The sequence below is a fragment of the Nyctereutes procyonoides genome, unplaced genomic scaffold, assembly GCF_905146905.1.
Source record: "Nyctereutes procyonoides isolate TBG_1078 unplaced genomic scaffold, NYPRO_anot_genome, whole genome shotgun sequence".
In the NCBI taxonomy this organism is placed as follows: domain Eukaryota; kingdom Metazoa; phylum Chordata; class Mammalia; order Carnivora; family Canidae; genus Nyctereutes; species Nyctereutes procyonoides.
In genome coordinates, this window is record NW_026575137.1 from 16,152,545 (window position 1) to 16,167,833 (window position 15,289).

General features: G+C 43.6%; 1 protein-coding gene across 5 annotated transcripts in view; it reads left to right on the plus strand.

The window, feature by feature from the left end:
* Positions 1 to 15,289, plus strand: part of GRHL2 (grainyhead like transcription factor 2) — a 159,972-nt gene that overhangs the window by 135,610 nt on the left and 9,073 nt on the right. For 4 of the 5 annotated variants that reach the window (XM_055303344.1, XM_055303346.1, XM_055303348.1 and 1 more), the window contains exons 13-14: positions 6,285 to 6,379; positions 10,475 to 10,560. In XM_055303344.1, coding sequence (XP_055159319.1) covers positions 6,285 to 6,379; positions 10,475 to 10,560 — 181 coding nt within the window. The remainder of the gene's footprint in view (positions 1 to 6,284; positions 6,380 to 10,474; positions 10,561 to 15,289) is intronic. The other variant, XM_055303345.1, reaches the window with a different exon arrangement.

The following is a 15,289-nucleotide window of genomic DNA, read 5'->3' on the forward strand; positions in this document are numbered from 1 at the left end:
AAGAAGCCCACCCCTTGGGATGCCCAGATGGCTCAGTGGCTTGAGCCTTCTGCTCAAGTCATGATCTGGAGTCCTGGGATCAAGTCCCACATCAGGCTCCCCAGAGGGAGCCTGCTTCTCCCTCTGCCTATGTCTCTGTGTCTCTCATGAATAAATAAAATCTTAAAAAAAAAGAAGAAGAAGAAAGAAGCCCACCCCCTTTCCAGTGGATATACTTTTATTTTTTACTGTTATATATTGCCTTTAAAAACCCACTCAGTAATACTCAAATCTGCATCAGATAGGCAAAGGACATTTTATATAATATTTAAAATATTTTCATCAGTTTCTTACATTAGTACCAGTTATTCTTACTTATGTACTAGATTGCTTTTTTTTGTAAACTGGAAGATTTAAACTAAAGACTCCTTTTAAAATTTTAATCTATATTTATTCTTTCCATTGTTTCATTTCTCCCTCGATTTCTGTTTTTCCTTGGGATTCTTTTCCTACTGCCTGAAGAACTCTGTTGGATTTTTTGTATCGTTGTTGTAGAACTTTTGGCAAAGAATTCTCTCATATTGTTTGTTTATTGTAATTGCTTTCATTTCACCATCACTTTTGTAGGATATTCTTGCTAGGTACCAAATTCCAGGTTGTCAAGTACTTTCTTTCAGTTTTGGTTTCCATCATTACTGTTGAGAAGTTGTGTGTTTGCCTTAATGTTGCTATTTCAAAGTGATTTTCCTCTCTCCCTCCCTCTTACATTTCTTACTGTTTGAGGAGGAGAATGTTTTTCTTTCTCTTAGTTTTTCAGAATTTTTATTAAGATGTTCCTACATGTAGGTTTTCTTTATATTTTTTCCTGCTTGGTATTTTATGGCACCTATTGACTTTGTGGGTTGATGTCTTTCATCAGTTTGGGACCATTCCCAGCTATTAACTCTTCAAACAGTGCTTCTTATCTGTTCTCTCTCTGCACTCTTTTGAGATTTGAAATATGTATTAGAACGTTTTATTGTGTCCCTGTGTTTTTTACATGCTTTTTCTGAAACCCCCATCTTCTTTGCTCCCTGTGTGTCAGCCTGGACATTTTCTACTGACCTAACTTTCAACTCTTTTAAATTCATCTATTGAGTTCTTTTTTTTAAAGATTTTTTAATTTATTTATTCATAGAGACACACAGAGAGAGAGAGGCAGAGACACAGGCAGAGGGAGAAGCAGGCACCATGCAGAGAGCCTGACAGAGGACTCGATCCAGGGTCTCCAGGATCATGCCTGGGGCTGCAGGCGGCGCTAAACCTCTGTGCCACCGGGGCTGCCCCCATCTATGGAGTTCTTAATTTCAGTTATTGTACTTTTTAGTTACAGGGTTTTTACTGAATTGGTTTATTTATTTTAATAGATTCTAGCTCTGTATGTCTTGTCATTTGTATTCATGATTATTGTATAATCACAACTATTTTTAAGTTCATATCTGGTAACTCAATAATATGCTAAAGGTATGTTTTCTGTGGCCTGCTTCTATTGTCTGTTTTTCTCTTGGTCCTGTTTATTGGTATATTTAATAAGCATTATTTGAATGGCGAACAGTGTATGTAAAGATTACAGATCTGGATGACCATGTTTTTCTTTTGTGAAGGTTTTCTCTCTCCTCTGGAGTGCAACCTGAGTGAGTGCAGATCACTGTATTCCACAGGGCAGAAATGACTCTAAGCCTAGTTGCAATTTGTATTAGCCTCAGACTAAACCTCTAATTCATCCTAACTGCTAGACTGTAGCTGTGAGGGACTTTCTGTTGGCCCTCTTCCTTGGCGGGATCTGAAATCTGATTTTTGTCTCTTTAGCCTAAGGAGACCACCAAAACCTCTTCTATAGTTTTCAAGGGATTTCTGCTCAATTTCTTGTTCTGTGTAGCTTAGGGACTTGGCAAGTATCTCGGAAGGAATACTGCATTGTCTGCCTCACTTCTCTGTGCTTCCCTTCTCTTTGAAAGTTTTTCCATAAGTCCTAGATGCCTTTGCAGCCCCAAATACCAATTTCTGTTTCTCTAACACCATAAGATTGCCAAAAGCTGTGCAGACTTTTTTGCCCTTGCATATGTGCCCCCGCATATGTGCTCAGCTGGGATTATCACTTTTTGCTCCCAATCAAGAACTGACAAAGGCTCTGAGGGGACAGTGGTTCACTGATTACTAGCTCCTCTCTCAGCATTCTCTACCCTGAGCTCTCAGCTCTGCAAGCCCTGACTGCCCCATTAGCAATCTCCAGTACTTTCAAGAGGTCTTCCCTTTCTTTGTTTAATTTTATGCAGTTTTCACATTGTTCTTGGCGAGAACATTGGCATGCTATAAACTACATATCAGAGCAGAAATATCTGTATTTTCTCTTCATATGATCCTTCTGGGACCTACTAAACCTAGTGAGTTATTCCTTGCATTTTTGAGCTCTTAACTATAGTACTGGTTTCTAAATCTATGTGTGGGATTTGTTTGTTTTGCTAATTCAGCCAGATGAATTCTATCAATACCCCAAAGTGTAATTTGTTATTGAAATTAATTGAGAGGGACGCCTGGGTGGCTCAGTGGTTCAGTGCCTGCCTTTGGCTCAGGGCGTGATCCTGGGGTCCTGGGATCGAGTCCCACATCAGGTTCCCTGCATGGAGCCTGCCTCTCCCTCTGCCTGTGTCTCTGCCTCTCTCTCTCTCTCTCTCTCGGTCTCTCATGAATAAGTAAATTTAAAAAAAAATTAATTGAGATCCTACTCCATACTGAGCGACAGTGTAAGGACTTGAACATAAGAGAACTTCCTCTTTTCTGAGCTAATATGGGGAAGGAAGCTAAATTTATTTGGGGGGTACACATGGTAACTTGCGCATGCAGACCATAAGCAGAACTGTGAAATAGACAGACTGTCTCTGTGGTGCCTACAGCTCGTTTCTGTACTTTTTTTCGGTGCCTCGTCACTAGGCGCAAATGGTTACTGCAGCTCGGCCTGGTGAGTATGACCAGAGACCCAGGCTTCAGATCTGAATGCCTTCCCAGAGTTTTTTTCTGATGAGACTTAGCAGTTTTTTGTTTATACCTTGGGGACTCTCTCTCCCTGAGATTGATCCCACAAAGCAGTGGCTTTATGTTCTGAAGTCACCTCACATATTAGCCACACATTTGCCAGTGACATAAAGATTGACAATAGAGAAAGCACCTTCCCTTGGTTCTCTAGTCCTTCGATGGTACTGTATGGTGTAATTGGGCTGGACGTTAGGAGACCTGAAGTCTGTGGTTTTTTTCATCTATCAAATGGGTCTCCCATACCTGCTCCTCTTTTCTCGCTTTGCTTTGAAAATAAATGAAACATTTGAATCCAGACCACAAACCTTACTGACTCTTGCTGGGTTCATAGATCTGAAAGTGTGAAAAAGCATTTCTGAACCCCCAAGAGACATATGGTTTATCCAAGGTGTTATTTTAACAGCAGAGTTTGTCATGGCTTAGGATGAGGTGCTATCAAAAGTCAACAGAACTGGAAGATTATAAATAAATATTGCTTTGTGAGAAAAAGAAAATTACTGGTTTAAGAAGGCTCGCACAGCATGAAAGCATGTTTGGTGATATTTCAGGCTATTTACCTGTTATTAACTTACTGGTCACTGGCAGTTGTGTGGATTGATTTTTGATCATCTGCCCCCTGGGATCATGGTCACCCCCATTTCCAGGACACAATGGAATAACATGACCTGCTTTTATGATAAGGTAGTGAGGGTGAAGACAGAGGGAACAGCACCCTAACAGCTTATTACCACTGTGACCTGGGACTTGAGTTTGAGTTTTCCCTCTAGTTGTTTTCAGTTTGACTTACTTGTGAATAAAAGAGAATGCTGACGCTTAATATCATTTCTCATACCCTCACTCATAAACTCAGATTTATTGAGTACCTTTATCATGAGATTGTCCCTCAAAGCAGTATTCTCTAAACAGCCTGTTTTACTTAACCACATCATCCTACTTAGGCACACCGAGCCTCAGTTTGCTGTTTACTAACATAGGGGTAGAATTAACCCTTGCCCTGGCTGGTTCACACGGTGTTTCTGAGACCTAACTGACCAAGAAGATGAAAAGTACTTTGTAAAATGTGAAGTCTTTTTAAAAACTGATAGACCATTTTGGAGCACCTAGCAAATGAGGTGATAAATGAAAGTGTTGTTGGTTTCATAATTTAAACTATCAGAATTAATAGAAATACTTTCTGGACCATCCATAGGCTTATACCCTGTGTTCTTTGGAGCCTACCACTAGCTTGACAAATAGCTTCCTTTTTTTTTTTTTAAGATTCTATTAATTTGAGAGAGTGAGTCAGAGTGAGAGAGAGAGAGAGAGAGAGAGAGAGAGAACACATGAGCTGAGGGAAGGGCAGAAGGAGAGGAAGAAACAGGCTCTTTGCTGAGCAGGAAGCCCTACGTAGGACTCAATCCTGGGACTCCTGGATCATGACCTGAGCCAGAGGTAGACACTTAACCGGCTAAGCCACCCAGATGCCCCAACAATAGCTTCTTAATGACAATGATGCCAATGGGGAATTGTCTTTGAAGCAGGGTTTCATTTTATCTTGGAAGCTTGACATTGATGCAATGTCAACCTCCCATTCAGGAAGCTTTTCCAACTTGGGTCCTTAAATTGCACCAGTGCAGATTATTTGCTCTCTGAGGGTACACGGAAATTTTGGCATCTTTCAAGCTCTCTGACATATTTATTCTTCTGCATATCTCTCTTTCTCTGACCTCTTCCACCTTTATTATCACTGTCATCATCATCTCTAACACTTCAGTAGCACTTACAGTGTATCCAGCAACCATGTGAGTGTTTTATGTATGTCAAATTTATTTAATTCTTTCAACAGCATCCTTTTAAAGACAAGGAATCTGAGGCTCAGGGCAGTTGAAGAACTTGTCCATGTTCCCATAACTAGTAAATTATAAAGCAGGGGTTTAAACCAAAGTAATCTGGACCCAAAGTTCATTTCTTAATAATTCTGCTTAACTGCCTGTCTGGCATTGCTTCATGTGCCTAGTTTCAAGAATCTCCAAAGAGAGTAAAAGTTTCTGAAAACCTGGCTGCTCCCTTGAAGGCTTGAAGAATAGCAAGACTCCATCCCAGAGCATTTTCTCCATGTCTAAGCCAGTTGAGGCGGCTATAACAAAATACTGCAAACAGGATGGAGGGCGGGATGAACTTAAACCACAGAAATTTATTTCTCAGAGTTCTGGAGGCTGGAAGCATGAGATCAGGGGCTAGTGTCTGGCATGGCAGTCCTTTCTTATTAGGATGCTAATCCCATCACAGGGGCTCTATTTTCATGTCCTAATTACCTTTCAAAGGCCTCACCCCTAATAACATCTTAGTGGGGAGTGGGGTTTCAACATATGAATTTGGGAAGACCACACACATGCAGCCCACAACACTCAGCACCAATGACTTCACTTAAGTGACAGTCTGTGCTTCCAATTTCCATTCCTCTCAAAGATTCCTCCCCTTCTTTAGAGTACCCAGAATGGACAGGAACTTTGGGAGGAAATGCAGGACCACCAGCAGGGCCTCAGGTGGGGACATGTGGGGACTCAGCACCATGTGGGGTCCGGGGGATGCTGAAACCCCCCCTCCCAAGGAGGAGAGAAGGGCTGGGCAGCCAAGGTCTGGGTCTTTTGCACCACTGCAGGCAGCAAGGTCTGGAGAATTTGCACCACTGCAGTCTCATCTGCTCCAACCAGACGGAGCCATAGAACAGCAGGAAGTCAGGGCAGCCTCAGAACTAGAACCAGCCAGGGAAACCCATCCCATTTCAAGGTCCCTGCTGTGCCCTTAAGGGGCTGGCAAGAGAATGCAGGACACTCAGGCCCTACCTCAATAGGAGGAGCTAATAACTTAGAGATCACACAGACCTCAGGGTTCACTCCTGCTCCCCCCACCCTAGCCCTGATTTTTGAGGAGGAAGGGGATTAGGTGCAGGACAGAGCGGGTAAAACCCGGGAGTCTCATCTTTGTGGATCCATATGCAGTAATGGGGAGTCTGTCCTTGGTCCATGCCCTAAAGATACACGCGCGCGCGCGCGTGTGTGTGTGTTTTCCCCCAGACAGGGATGACTTGGGACCTGCAGGGAGGAGGAAGGAGGTTGCTGAATGGATCCGGTTGTAGAGAACTAGGGATGGTATAAGCAAAGGAAGAAGATAGCGCCAGATACACGCATGAACCTTTCTTTTGACTCCCTGCAGGCTTTATTTACTTAACAATTTCTGCTCATCTTTTCTAGCAGCAGTGTCCTTGTTAAACGGATGTTCAGGCCCATGGAAGAGGAATTTGGTCCAGCACCGTCTAAGCAGATGAAAGAAGAAGGAATGAAGCGAGGTATCTCCTTTCTGGCATTGCAGGGTTACCCACCCTCCCATCATGAATGGTGGGGGCACTTCACACAGAAGACCTTTCAACCCTGTCCTTATCAAGCACCTTAAGCAAACACTTATTCTTTCTGGGCACTGGTTCTTTCCTTTACCTTGGGAGACATGGAATGAGGGTGCTGATTCAGCCAGCCATGAAGTCCAAGGTCAGAGAGAAACTCTTGCTGCTCATGTGACAGTAGCATCTCATAAGCAGCAGTGGTTGAAAATCATTCAATAGATGCACACAGTTAATATCAGACAAGTAAGGGAGCCTGTTTTCTGACATCACAGCTTCTTCACTTGCTCTGTGTTGTGGGTGTTATTCCACTTCATCAGGAGAGTAAGAAACAAAGTGAGAGTGGGTCAGTGTTTGGCTCTGCACGCTGATGCTGTACGTGACTCAGTGTCCTTTCTTGGAGTAAGAGGAAAGCATGGAGATGGCTGCTTTCCCTCATAGCCTGCTGTAGCTAACGCCAAGAGCTACCAGAGATCTTAGACATACCACACTGAACTTTCAATCAGTCAGATTACCATGTTAAGTACATTTGCCATCCACACAACATTTGTGTTTTTTGTTACGGAGAGATTTTATTTCTTTTCTATTTGTTGTAATGGGATTTGCATGATGGCCAAGAGTATCCCCTCTGTAGCCCTCTTCAGCCCTTCAGAGTTACATGACCTTGGGAAGGCCCTTTGCTCTTTTGAGTCCTCATTGTAAAACAGGGATGACACAAGTACCTCCCTATAGAGTTGCTGCGAGGCTTGATGAACTTTAATATGTGTAAAACACTTAACTCAGGGGCCTAGCACATAGTAAGCACTCTTCACTATTGTAGCTGTGAGGGTTATTATTAGGTCTGGATTTAGTTATGTCTGTTCAGTGTGAATAAGTAATTAGTGTTTCAAAATGGAAACAGCATAAATACTTGGGTGGTGTTAATTACATTAGCAACATTTAAATCTTTAAAAGATTGACTTCACAGGCTCCCCATCAAATATTCAAGTGCAGTTTGAGCTCCATTCCTGCATGCTTTTTATATCACATACTTTAAAATGAAGGCAGAATTATATGGAAATCAAGAATCACACAGGCAAAAGTAATTGTAGCTTGCATCCATATTTAGTACATGCTGGCTAGTCCAAAGGTTGTGTTTTTCACATTATTTTGAGATTGTGAAGTCAGTACAAAAATTGCCACTGGGAATTTTATTGGGCTACGACAAAAAGCAAGTCTACAGCCTATGAAACATCTAAATCACAGAAACACACGAGGGCGCTGCAAGCTACCAGCGACAGAGCAAGTAGTGTCCTAGGAGTGGCTTTCCTTTGGAAAAGGACAGTGGAGTTACTGAGCCCCTTGTCTGGAGCTCCCAGTTGGAACTGGTCTTTGACAAAAAAAGAGGAATCAGGGTCAGTGGTGGTTCCTATTGTTTGTTTATTAGAAGTTCTCCAGGAAAGAAAATGATCATAATTATCACCAAAACCATGTTGTTCTGCCTTTGTAGCCACTTCTCTGGGTGGCTCGGTGGGAGTCACTTGGAGCTGGCCCCTGTGGCTGTCTGCCTCTCCTGTAGTGTCCGGGAAGCATGTTGGTTATTACGGCCATCGTAGTGGAGTGATTATTGTGTGAGCCCCGCCACAGATGCACAGATCCTGAGGCTACCACCCTGGGCAAGCTGTGGGGGTGTGCTGTAAGCCCAGCATGCTCATGTGTGGCACTGCCCTGCCTGGCCTTCCTCTCACAGCCCATCTATCCACATGCCACCGTACCACCATTAACCCCTTACAGTGACGCCTGTAGCAAGAGTATCAGCCAGACTATTTCAAAGGCAATGATTTTAAAAGAAGAAATTTGTAAATCCAATGGAAGCAATACTCAATTTAATCGAACATGTTTGGGGTTTTCTTGGGGTCAGCCTCCTGGAAATGACATTTTTTTATTGGGACCTGTGGGGAGAACTGATAGAATGGTCCCTGGAACAGCCACCACTTTTTTCGGTTTAATTTTCCTCATCTAGTTTAACGGAGGTCCTCTGGTGTAATTGTTTCTCATGGTGCCACTAACCTTGAGTCCTCTGATAATGCCAATAGGTCACTAGATGGTTTTAGCTGAAATGGAGACACAAATATTCCTTCCAAAGGACTACATTTTGAAATCTTTGGAGACCCATTCAATCTGTTTATTTAATTGGTAGTTTATTTCTATACTTGGTAAAGAGAAGAAACTTTGCAATACTTCGGGTTTTTTTTTTTCCTTTGGTGTCATACAAAAACGGAACATCTGCTGCCTGCAGAAAGAAAATGTAGGCAGAACTCATGTCGACGTTGCCTTTAAAAAGCAGGCAACTTTAACGAACTCCTTGGAGACCGGGGAGGAGTAGGGGAAGGGGTGAGAGTTTGGGGTAGAGCTGCTTTCATTTCCTGGTGCCAAGTTCATTCTTTCAGCCTGGTGGGGACTGTTGCTCCCTGGGTACCTAACTCTGGTCCGAAGCTCAGCAGGGTTTCTTTTGTTTTCTTCTCTTTTCTTTTCTTTTTTATTATTTATTTATTTATTTATTTATTTAAACCATATATTTTTAAGATTTTTTATTTATTCATAGAGGCACACACAGAGAGAGAGAGAGAGAGAGAGAGAGGCAGAGACACAAGCAGAGGGAGAAGCAGGCACCATGCAGAGAGCCTGATGTGGGTCTCTATCCAGGGTCTCCAGGATTATGCCCTAGGCTGCAGGCGGTGCCAAACCGCTGCACCACTGGGGCTGCCCTCTTTTCTTTCTTTTTTTTTTTAAATTCAATTTGCCAACATATACTATAACACCCAGTGCTCAGGAAGGTTTCTTGACTGCGTTCTTCCTGTCACAGCCAGGAGGACAGGGCCACAGCCTTGGCCCTTTTCTGTCCCTCTGAAGTTAGAACCAGAAGCCACAGCATTGGAGGACGGAGAGAGAGAGCACCGGTGCAGCAGGCTGTAGGGTTGCATCTGAATGGCGGGCCCAGTTCTTTCTTGGGAGCTGGGCCTCCATGTCCTCTCTGTAAGAAAGGGTCTGCCCTGACAGAGCGTCTTCTCCTCCCTGTGTGGGGGTGTGTGGGGTCCCTGCCATCTCTCCTAGTCTGTGCATTATCAGATCGAGACTGCTATGTTACAGGGAATGAGCACGAAGCCGCATTCGCCTTCACCGAGGGCCAACAACCACGACAGGTGCTTCATGCTGGCTTCTGCTGATTGAGGAACGGTGCATGCTGTGTGCTGGGCACCTGCTACTCATTTAACCCCCATGGCCACCCTACCCTGTGGGGTAGATGATATTATTGTCACCATGGTCCAGCGTGGACCAGCCCTTGGAGAGGTGAAGTGAGCAGGGCCCCGCAGTAGGCTACACTGGGGTCAAAGCCAGGCCTGTTGTGCCTCAGGTCTCGAGCCTCTCCCTCATGCCTCTGTCACGCACCGGCTCCCTCCAGGCCGTGCCCCTGTTGGTCTGTCTGCCAGGAGGTGCGTGCCCTCTCTCCCCATCTCCCACCTCCATGAAAATCTCAGGCCCCTGTAAGCACCATCTTGTGGCTTTTTCCTTCTGAGCTCACCCAGCCCTGTCTGGCTGTCTGCTTATTTGAGGACTGCCTGCCTCTCAAGTGGCTACGAGTTCCTTGACAGCAGAAGGCGTCTTAATTCACTGCTGCCACCTCAGCTTCTGGTACACAGACTGATGTTTGGCAATATTAGTTGAATGATCAAATGAATAAATAGAAGATGACATAGGTTGCATAAAGAGATGTCCTAAGGCAATCACAGACCTACCTTGAGAAATTCCAATGTGAACAGTGTGGGAAAGCATCACAGTCCATTGAGTGTAACTCACTTGTCAGTTTATGCCTCGAGAGGCCCCTGGGTCCCTGGCTGCCCTTCATCTATGGAGGTGCAGCAGTCAGCCTTGGAGGGGTCACCTGCGTCAGGAGCCTGCGACCTCACAGATGCTGGCAGCCTCTGACGCTTGTGACAGGAAGCAGTCTGGCAGCGGTGGTGGCTGTGTGGGCTCCTCAGTCACGCCTCCCCTCTGCTTCTCTTTCAGTGCTTTTGTATGTGCGGAAGGAGACGGACGATGTGTTCGATGCTTTGATGTTGAAATCACCCACAGTGAAGGGCCTGATGGAAGCGGTAAGCAGCGGACCCTCTCAGCCTCCAGGAAACCTGCTTGTGTTCTCCTGAGCTGGGGTCGGTTCATTAAAATGCCGCCTTCGGGATGGCTCTGGAATGAGCTCTGTAAGGAAAAAAAAATAGATTTATGGAAATACTGATCTCGCACCATTGTGGCTTATTAGCATTTAAGCAGAAGGAAACTGAAGAACTGTCAATTCCCTGTCAGTTTAAGGCTAATCGGAGCAAGGCGCCATAGAGGAAGGTTAATCTGTGAGTTTCCATTTGTCTCTTTGCATGAAACCAGATTAGATACTTCCAAATATGCACAGAACAAAAACAATTAGGAAGTATCTTGCTAGCTATAATAGTGTAACCCCCCAAAAATTATGACCTCTTTTGGTTAAAACACACACACACACACATACATATTGCTGAGATACGGTGGTCCCTCCCTCCCTTCTCATGCCAGTTTAGCCTAGCATTGTGGAACCTGGGATCAGAAGAAGTAATTTTATATTTTGTCCATATGTTATCCATCTGAATATGACTTTAATATGACTCTGAATATTTCTCACTCCCACCTTTTATTTTCCCTGTACAACTATGCTGTAGAAGATCAGGGCTTTTTATGGTGATGGAGACAACAGGACTGCCAAGGGACAGTCTAAAATCATCTGTGATCTGCAAAACTGTAATATTGGCACATCTTGGGTTGTGGGGCAGAATGTTAAAATGTATAGGATAGGACCCATAAGTGAAATCATACAATTGTGGTCTTTTGTGGTTGGTTTCTCTCACTTAGCATAGTTTCAAATATGGTGTTGTATAATCAGTACTTCATTCTTTTTTATCGCTGAGTACTATTCCATCACATGGATATACCACATTTTGTTTTTCCAAATTTGTTGGGTGATAGACACTTGAAGTTTTTCCACCCTCTGGCTGTTGTCAGTAATGCTGCTGTGAACATTTACAAGTTTTTCTTTGAACTCTTGTATTCAGCAACTGAGTAACCACTGCCTACACTACTGCCACCACAGCAGAGTTGAGCTTCTGATCTTGTTTAGGGGAATTCCTTACACCGTCCTTGCTTTGCTTGGCTGTGGGTGTGGGGGAGAGTAATGCGTGGTATCCTTTGACCTTGGAGGCTGTGAAGAGATCACTCTGGGCGGATGCCTTGGGGGCAATTCTGACTTCCTCTCTCTTTTGTTAAACCCAGAAAGAAAGGTTTTACTGAAGCACCAACACAGTGATCTCTTTGCTTCCTGAGTGGTTCATATAGGCAAGTAAGGCCAGATTCCAGATTCTCAGGTGACATAGTCTGCTGGTGAGCTCCAAAGGAATGACACCAGCAGGCCCTGCAATTTAGGGGTGGACAATGGATTCTATTTATTTATTTATTCTATTTAAGGGAAGACTCGAGTGCATCATAAATTAAGAAGGCAGGATGCTGGGCAGCCCCGGTGGCTCAGTGGTTTAGTGCTGCCTACAGCCCAGGGCGTGATCCTGGAGACCTGGGATCGAGTCCCGCATCATGCTTCCTGCATGGAGCCTGCTTCTCCCTCTGCCTGTGTTTCTGCCTGCCTCTCTCTCTCTCTCTCTCTCTCTCTCTCTCTCTCTCTCTCTCTCTCCTCTCTGTGTATTCTCATGAATAAATGAATAAAATCTTTAAAAAAAAAAAAAAGAAGAAGAAGGCAGGATGCTGTAGTTGTATACTAGGTTTCTTTGGGGCTGGGATGGGATAAGAAACGGCTTTCTCCATGGCATATGTTCTCTGAGGCCCAGCACCTCTCTCATGTGTGGCATTTTGCCATCCTGACACTTACCAACAGGCACATAGGGAGACAGTGTAGCCTTTTGAGCCAGCACTTGGACTTCGCACTCAGAAACCCATGTGTAGATCCTGACTAGCTCTTGCTAGCTGAGCAAGCTTCTTAACCTCTTCTTCATCCTTCAAATGGAAATCATAATAATACCTACCTCATAGGATTGCTGTAGGGATGAAGTAAGATGGCACAGAAAGAACTCTCTGTCTGGGTTCCTAAGGACCCCACAAAGGTTAGCTTTTATTACCAAACCATTATTTTGAGTAGGAATCAGAGCTAGCAAAGGTACAGTGTGAAGACTTCTAACTTTTCCTCAGATTTTAGATTTCTCAAATAATCAGCTGCTTTATAGACATGGTGTAAAGGATAGAAAGCTGTTTTGGCTTTTGATTCCATTGTATAATTTTCCACTAACTTGACATTTTAGTGGAAGCATGTTTTATTTCATAGCACTGATCACCACTTGACATATTTAACATTTGCTAGATGTTTAAATTATTTTTCTCTTCCCCAATAGAGTATAGAGCTCATGAGCACAGGGACTTTGTGTCTTCTGTGTATCCCCAGATCTTTGAGCATAAATATTTGACTGAACTGAGCACCTACGATATACATGCCACCATGCTGAATGCTATGGGTGGCATGATTTCACATGCATTGCTTCATTAGATCCTTACAATACCCCTGTGAACTTTTCAGTACAAGTATCATCATCACCATTTTACCGAGGTGGAGAGTGAGGCCCAGGAAGGGAGTCTCCTAAGGTAGGTAAAGTGGTGGAGCCAACTTAAGCCCTTGAACAGTTTAAGTCCAATTAGAGAGATGTCCATTTATGAAAAGTTATTTCAAAAGAATAAACTTTCCAGGTCACAACAACTGAAGAAAGAAGATGAGGCAATAAGAAACCATCAGGCAAGAATCCGTATGTGTAGAGGATGATACCACACATCGGGGTTCACATCCTAGCTCTAATACGTTTACCCACATGCTATGACTTTGAGCAAGTTATTCAACCTCTCTGTACTCCCGTTTCATCATTTCTGAAATAAGGATAATAACTTGGGATGCTATTATTAGGATAAGGAGAAAATGACATACAAGGTTGTTGTGAAGATTGAATTTACATACGTGGCACTTAAAAGTAGCACGTATATAAATAGTATATAGAAATCGTCTATACATAGACGGTAGGTAGGTACATCCATACATACACGGAAGATGACTAAGTACTACGGGGTAGGGAGACAGATGGAGATCCTCCATGCTGAAGGTGCTAGAGAAAGGGTCAGGGATGTTCTCTGTTGGTGCAACAAGCTGAAGCACACAAGGTAAAAGTTTGCTCAGTAGCACCCTCTTCTATTTACCTGAGTTGTTCATGCATGGAGTAAAGGTCCTTACTCCCTGACTCTCTTGACAGGTTAAATGCAGCCACTGAGGAAGTGTTTGCAAGAAAGAGTCCCCTGTTTCTTAAATGTATATCTTAGAGCCCATACTGAACAGTTCATAACTCCAAATAAAAGTCATTGGATTCCAGAGCAGACTGTTCTGTTGGATGTCTCTAGATGAGGCAGACTGAGGTCTCTGCTGGTGAAAACCAATAGGAGTCTCGAAGTTCCGCCTATCACATACCTGAGGTGCCTGGGCAAAGAGAATGCTCCACCAAAAAAAGTCTAAAAATTACAGATCATCAGACAACCAATAACACATTGATGAGATATGTCTAAGATCTAGGATCCTCCTGGCTGTAAAGGAAGTCTTTTGGATCTTTAAAAATATCAGTCTTGGGTTTTCAGAATTATAAAAGTGGATCATTGTTTCAGATAAATCGAAAAGCAGAAATTAAAAAGCAAGCAGTCCTAACTAATTATCCCATTTGTGAAACTATCACACCGCACCTCTTTTCCATGCATAGAAAGGAGGGTTTATGGGTGATATCATCCAGGTCGAGGCAGAAGGATTCCTTCTGTAACCCACTGACAGATGGCCAGCTTCTTCTACATGATGTCCAGCACAGTCTCCCTTCTTTCCAGGGTTCTGAATTTGGCCAAACACACTTCCTCACCTGGGGTGGAGGCAGAGGACTCTGTGTCAGTGTGGCCTGTTACCACGCTGCCTCTGCCTTTGCCTTTGCCAGTTGCACAGAGGGCACAGTTTTGCCCTCAGTCTCACGTATGCCCATTTTCCATAAGCATTCAAAGTCTGACACCAGACTACAAAATTGTTACCTTTCCAATCTGTCTCTGCTGCTTACTAACAGGGCAAGTTATGTAATGACCGTAAGCTCGAGTTGCCTCACCTGAGAAACAGGGCTCATAAAAAGACCTGTTCCACTGTCTTGATGGGAGGATTGAGCCAGTTAAGAGGTGCAGAGTGTTTTGCGCCTGTATGATAGGACCTGAGTAAGCACCCAGTGATGCTAGCTGCTGCTGCCACTGCTACTCCCAACAGACCCAGGTCCAGCCTGGAATTGTGCAGGTTTTATGCAAATTGCCCAGTTCTGGCTGACGGTTATCAATTGATTTATGAGCCAAAGTATTTTTCATGCTTTGGGACACTGGGAGTCAAACCCCTGAAAAGACCAAGAATCAGAATCAGTTTTCTTTCAGAAGAGGGGAACCTACAGTTATGAGTCTGGTAATACTGGGTAGAAAAATGTCCCTGTTTTATTTTAAAAAGAAATTCCAAAGGACCTCAACAAAAGTTAAAAAAAAAAAAACTTTTTCAGACTGAGCAAGTCAGAATAATTAGGTACAAATAACAGGACTCCAGGACCCCAGGCAGACAGCAAGTTCTTCTTTTTTTTTTTTTTTTTAATACGTAGATTTTTTTTTTTTTTAAGATTTTATTTACTTATTCTTGAGAGACCGAGAGAGAGAGACAGAGACACAGGCAGAAGGAGAAGCAGGCTCCATGCAGGGAGC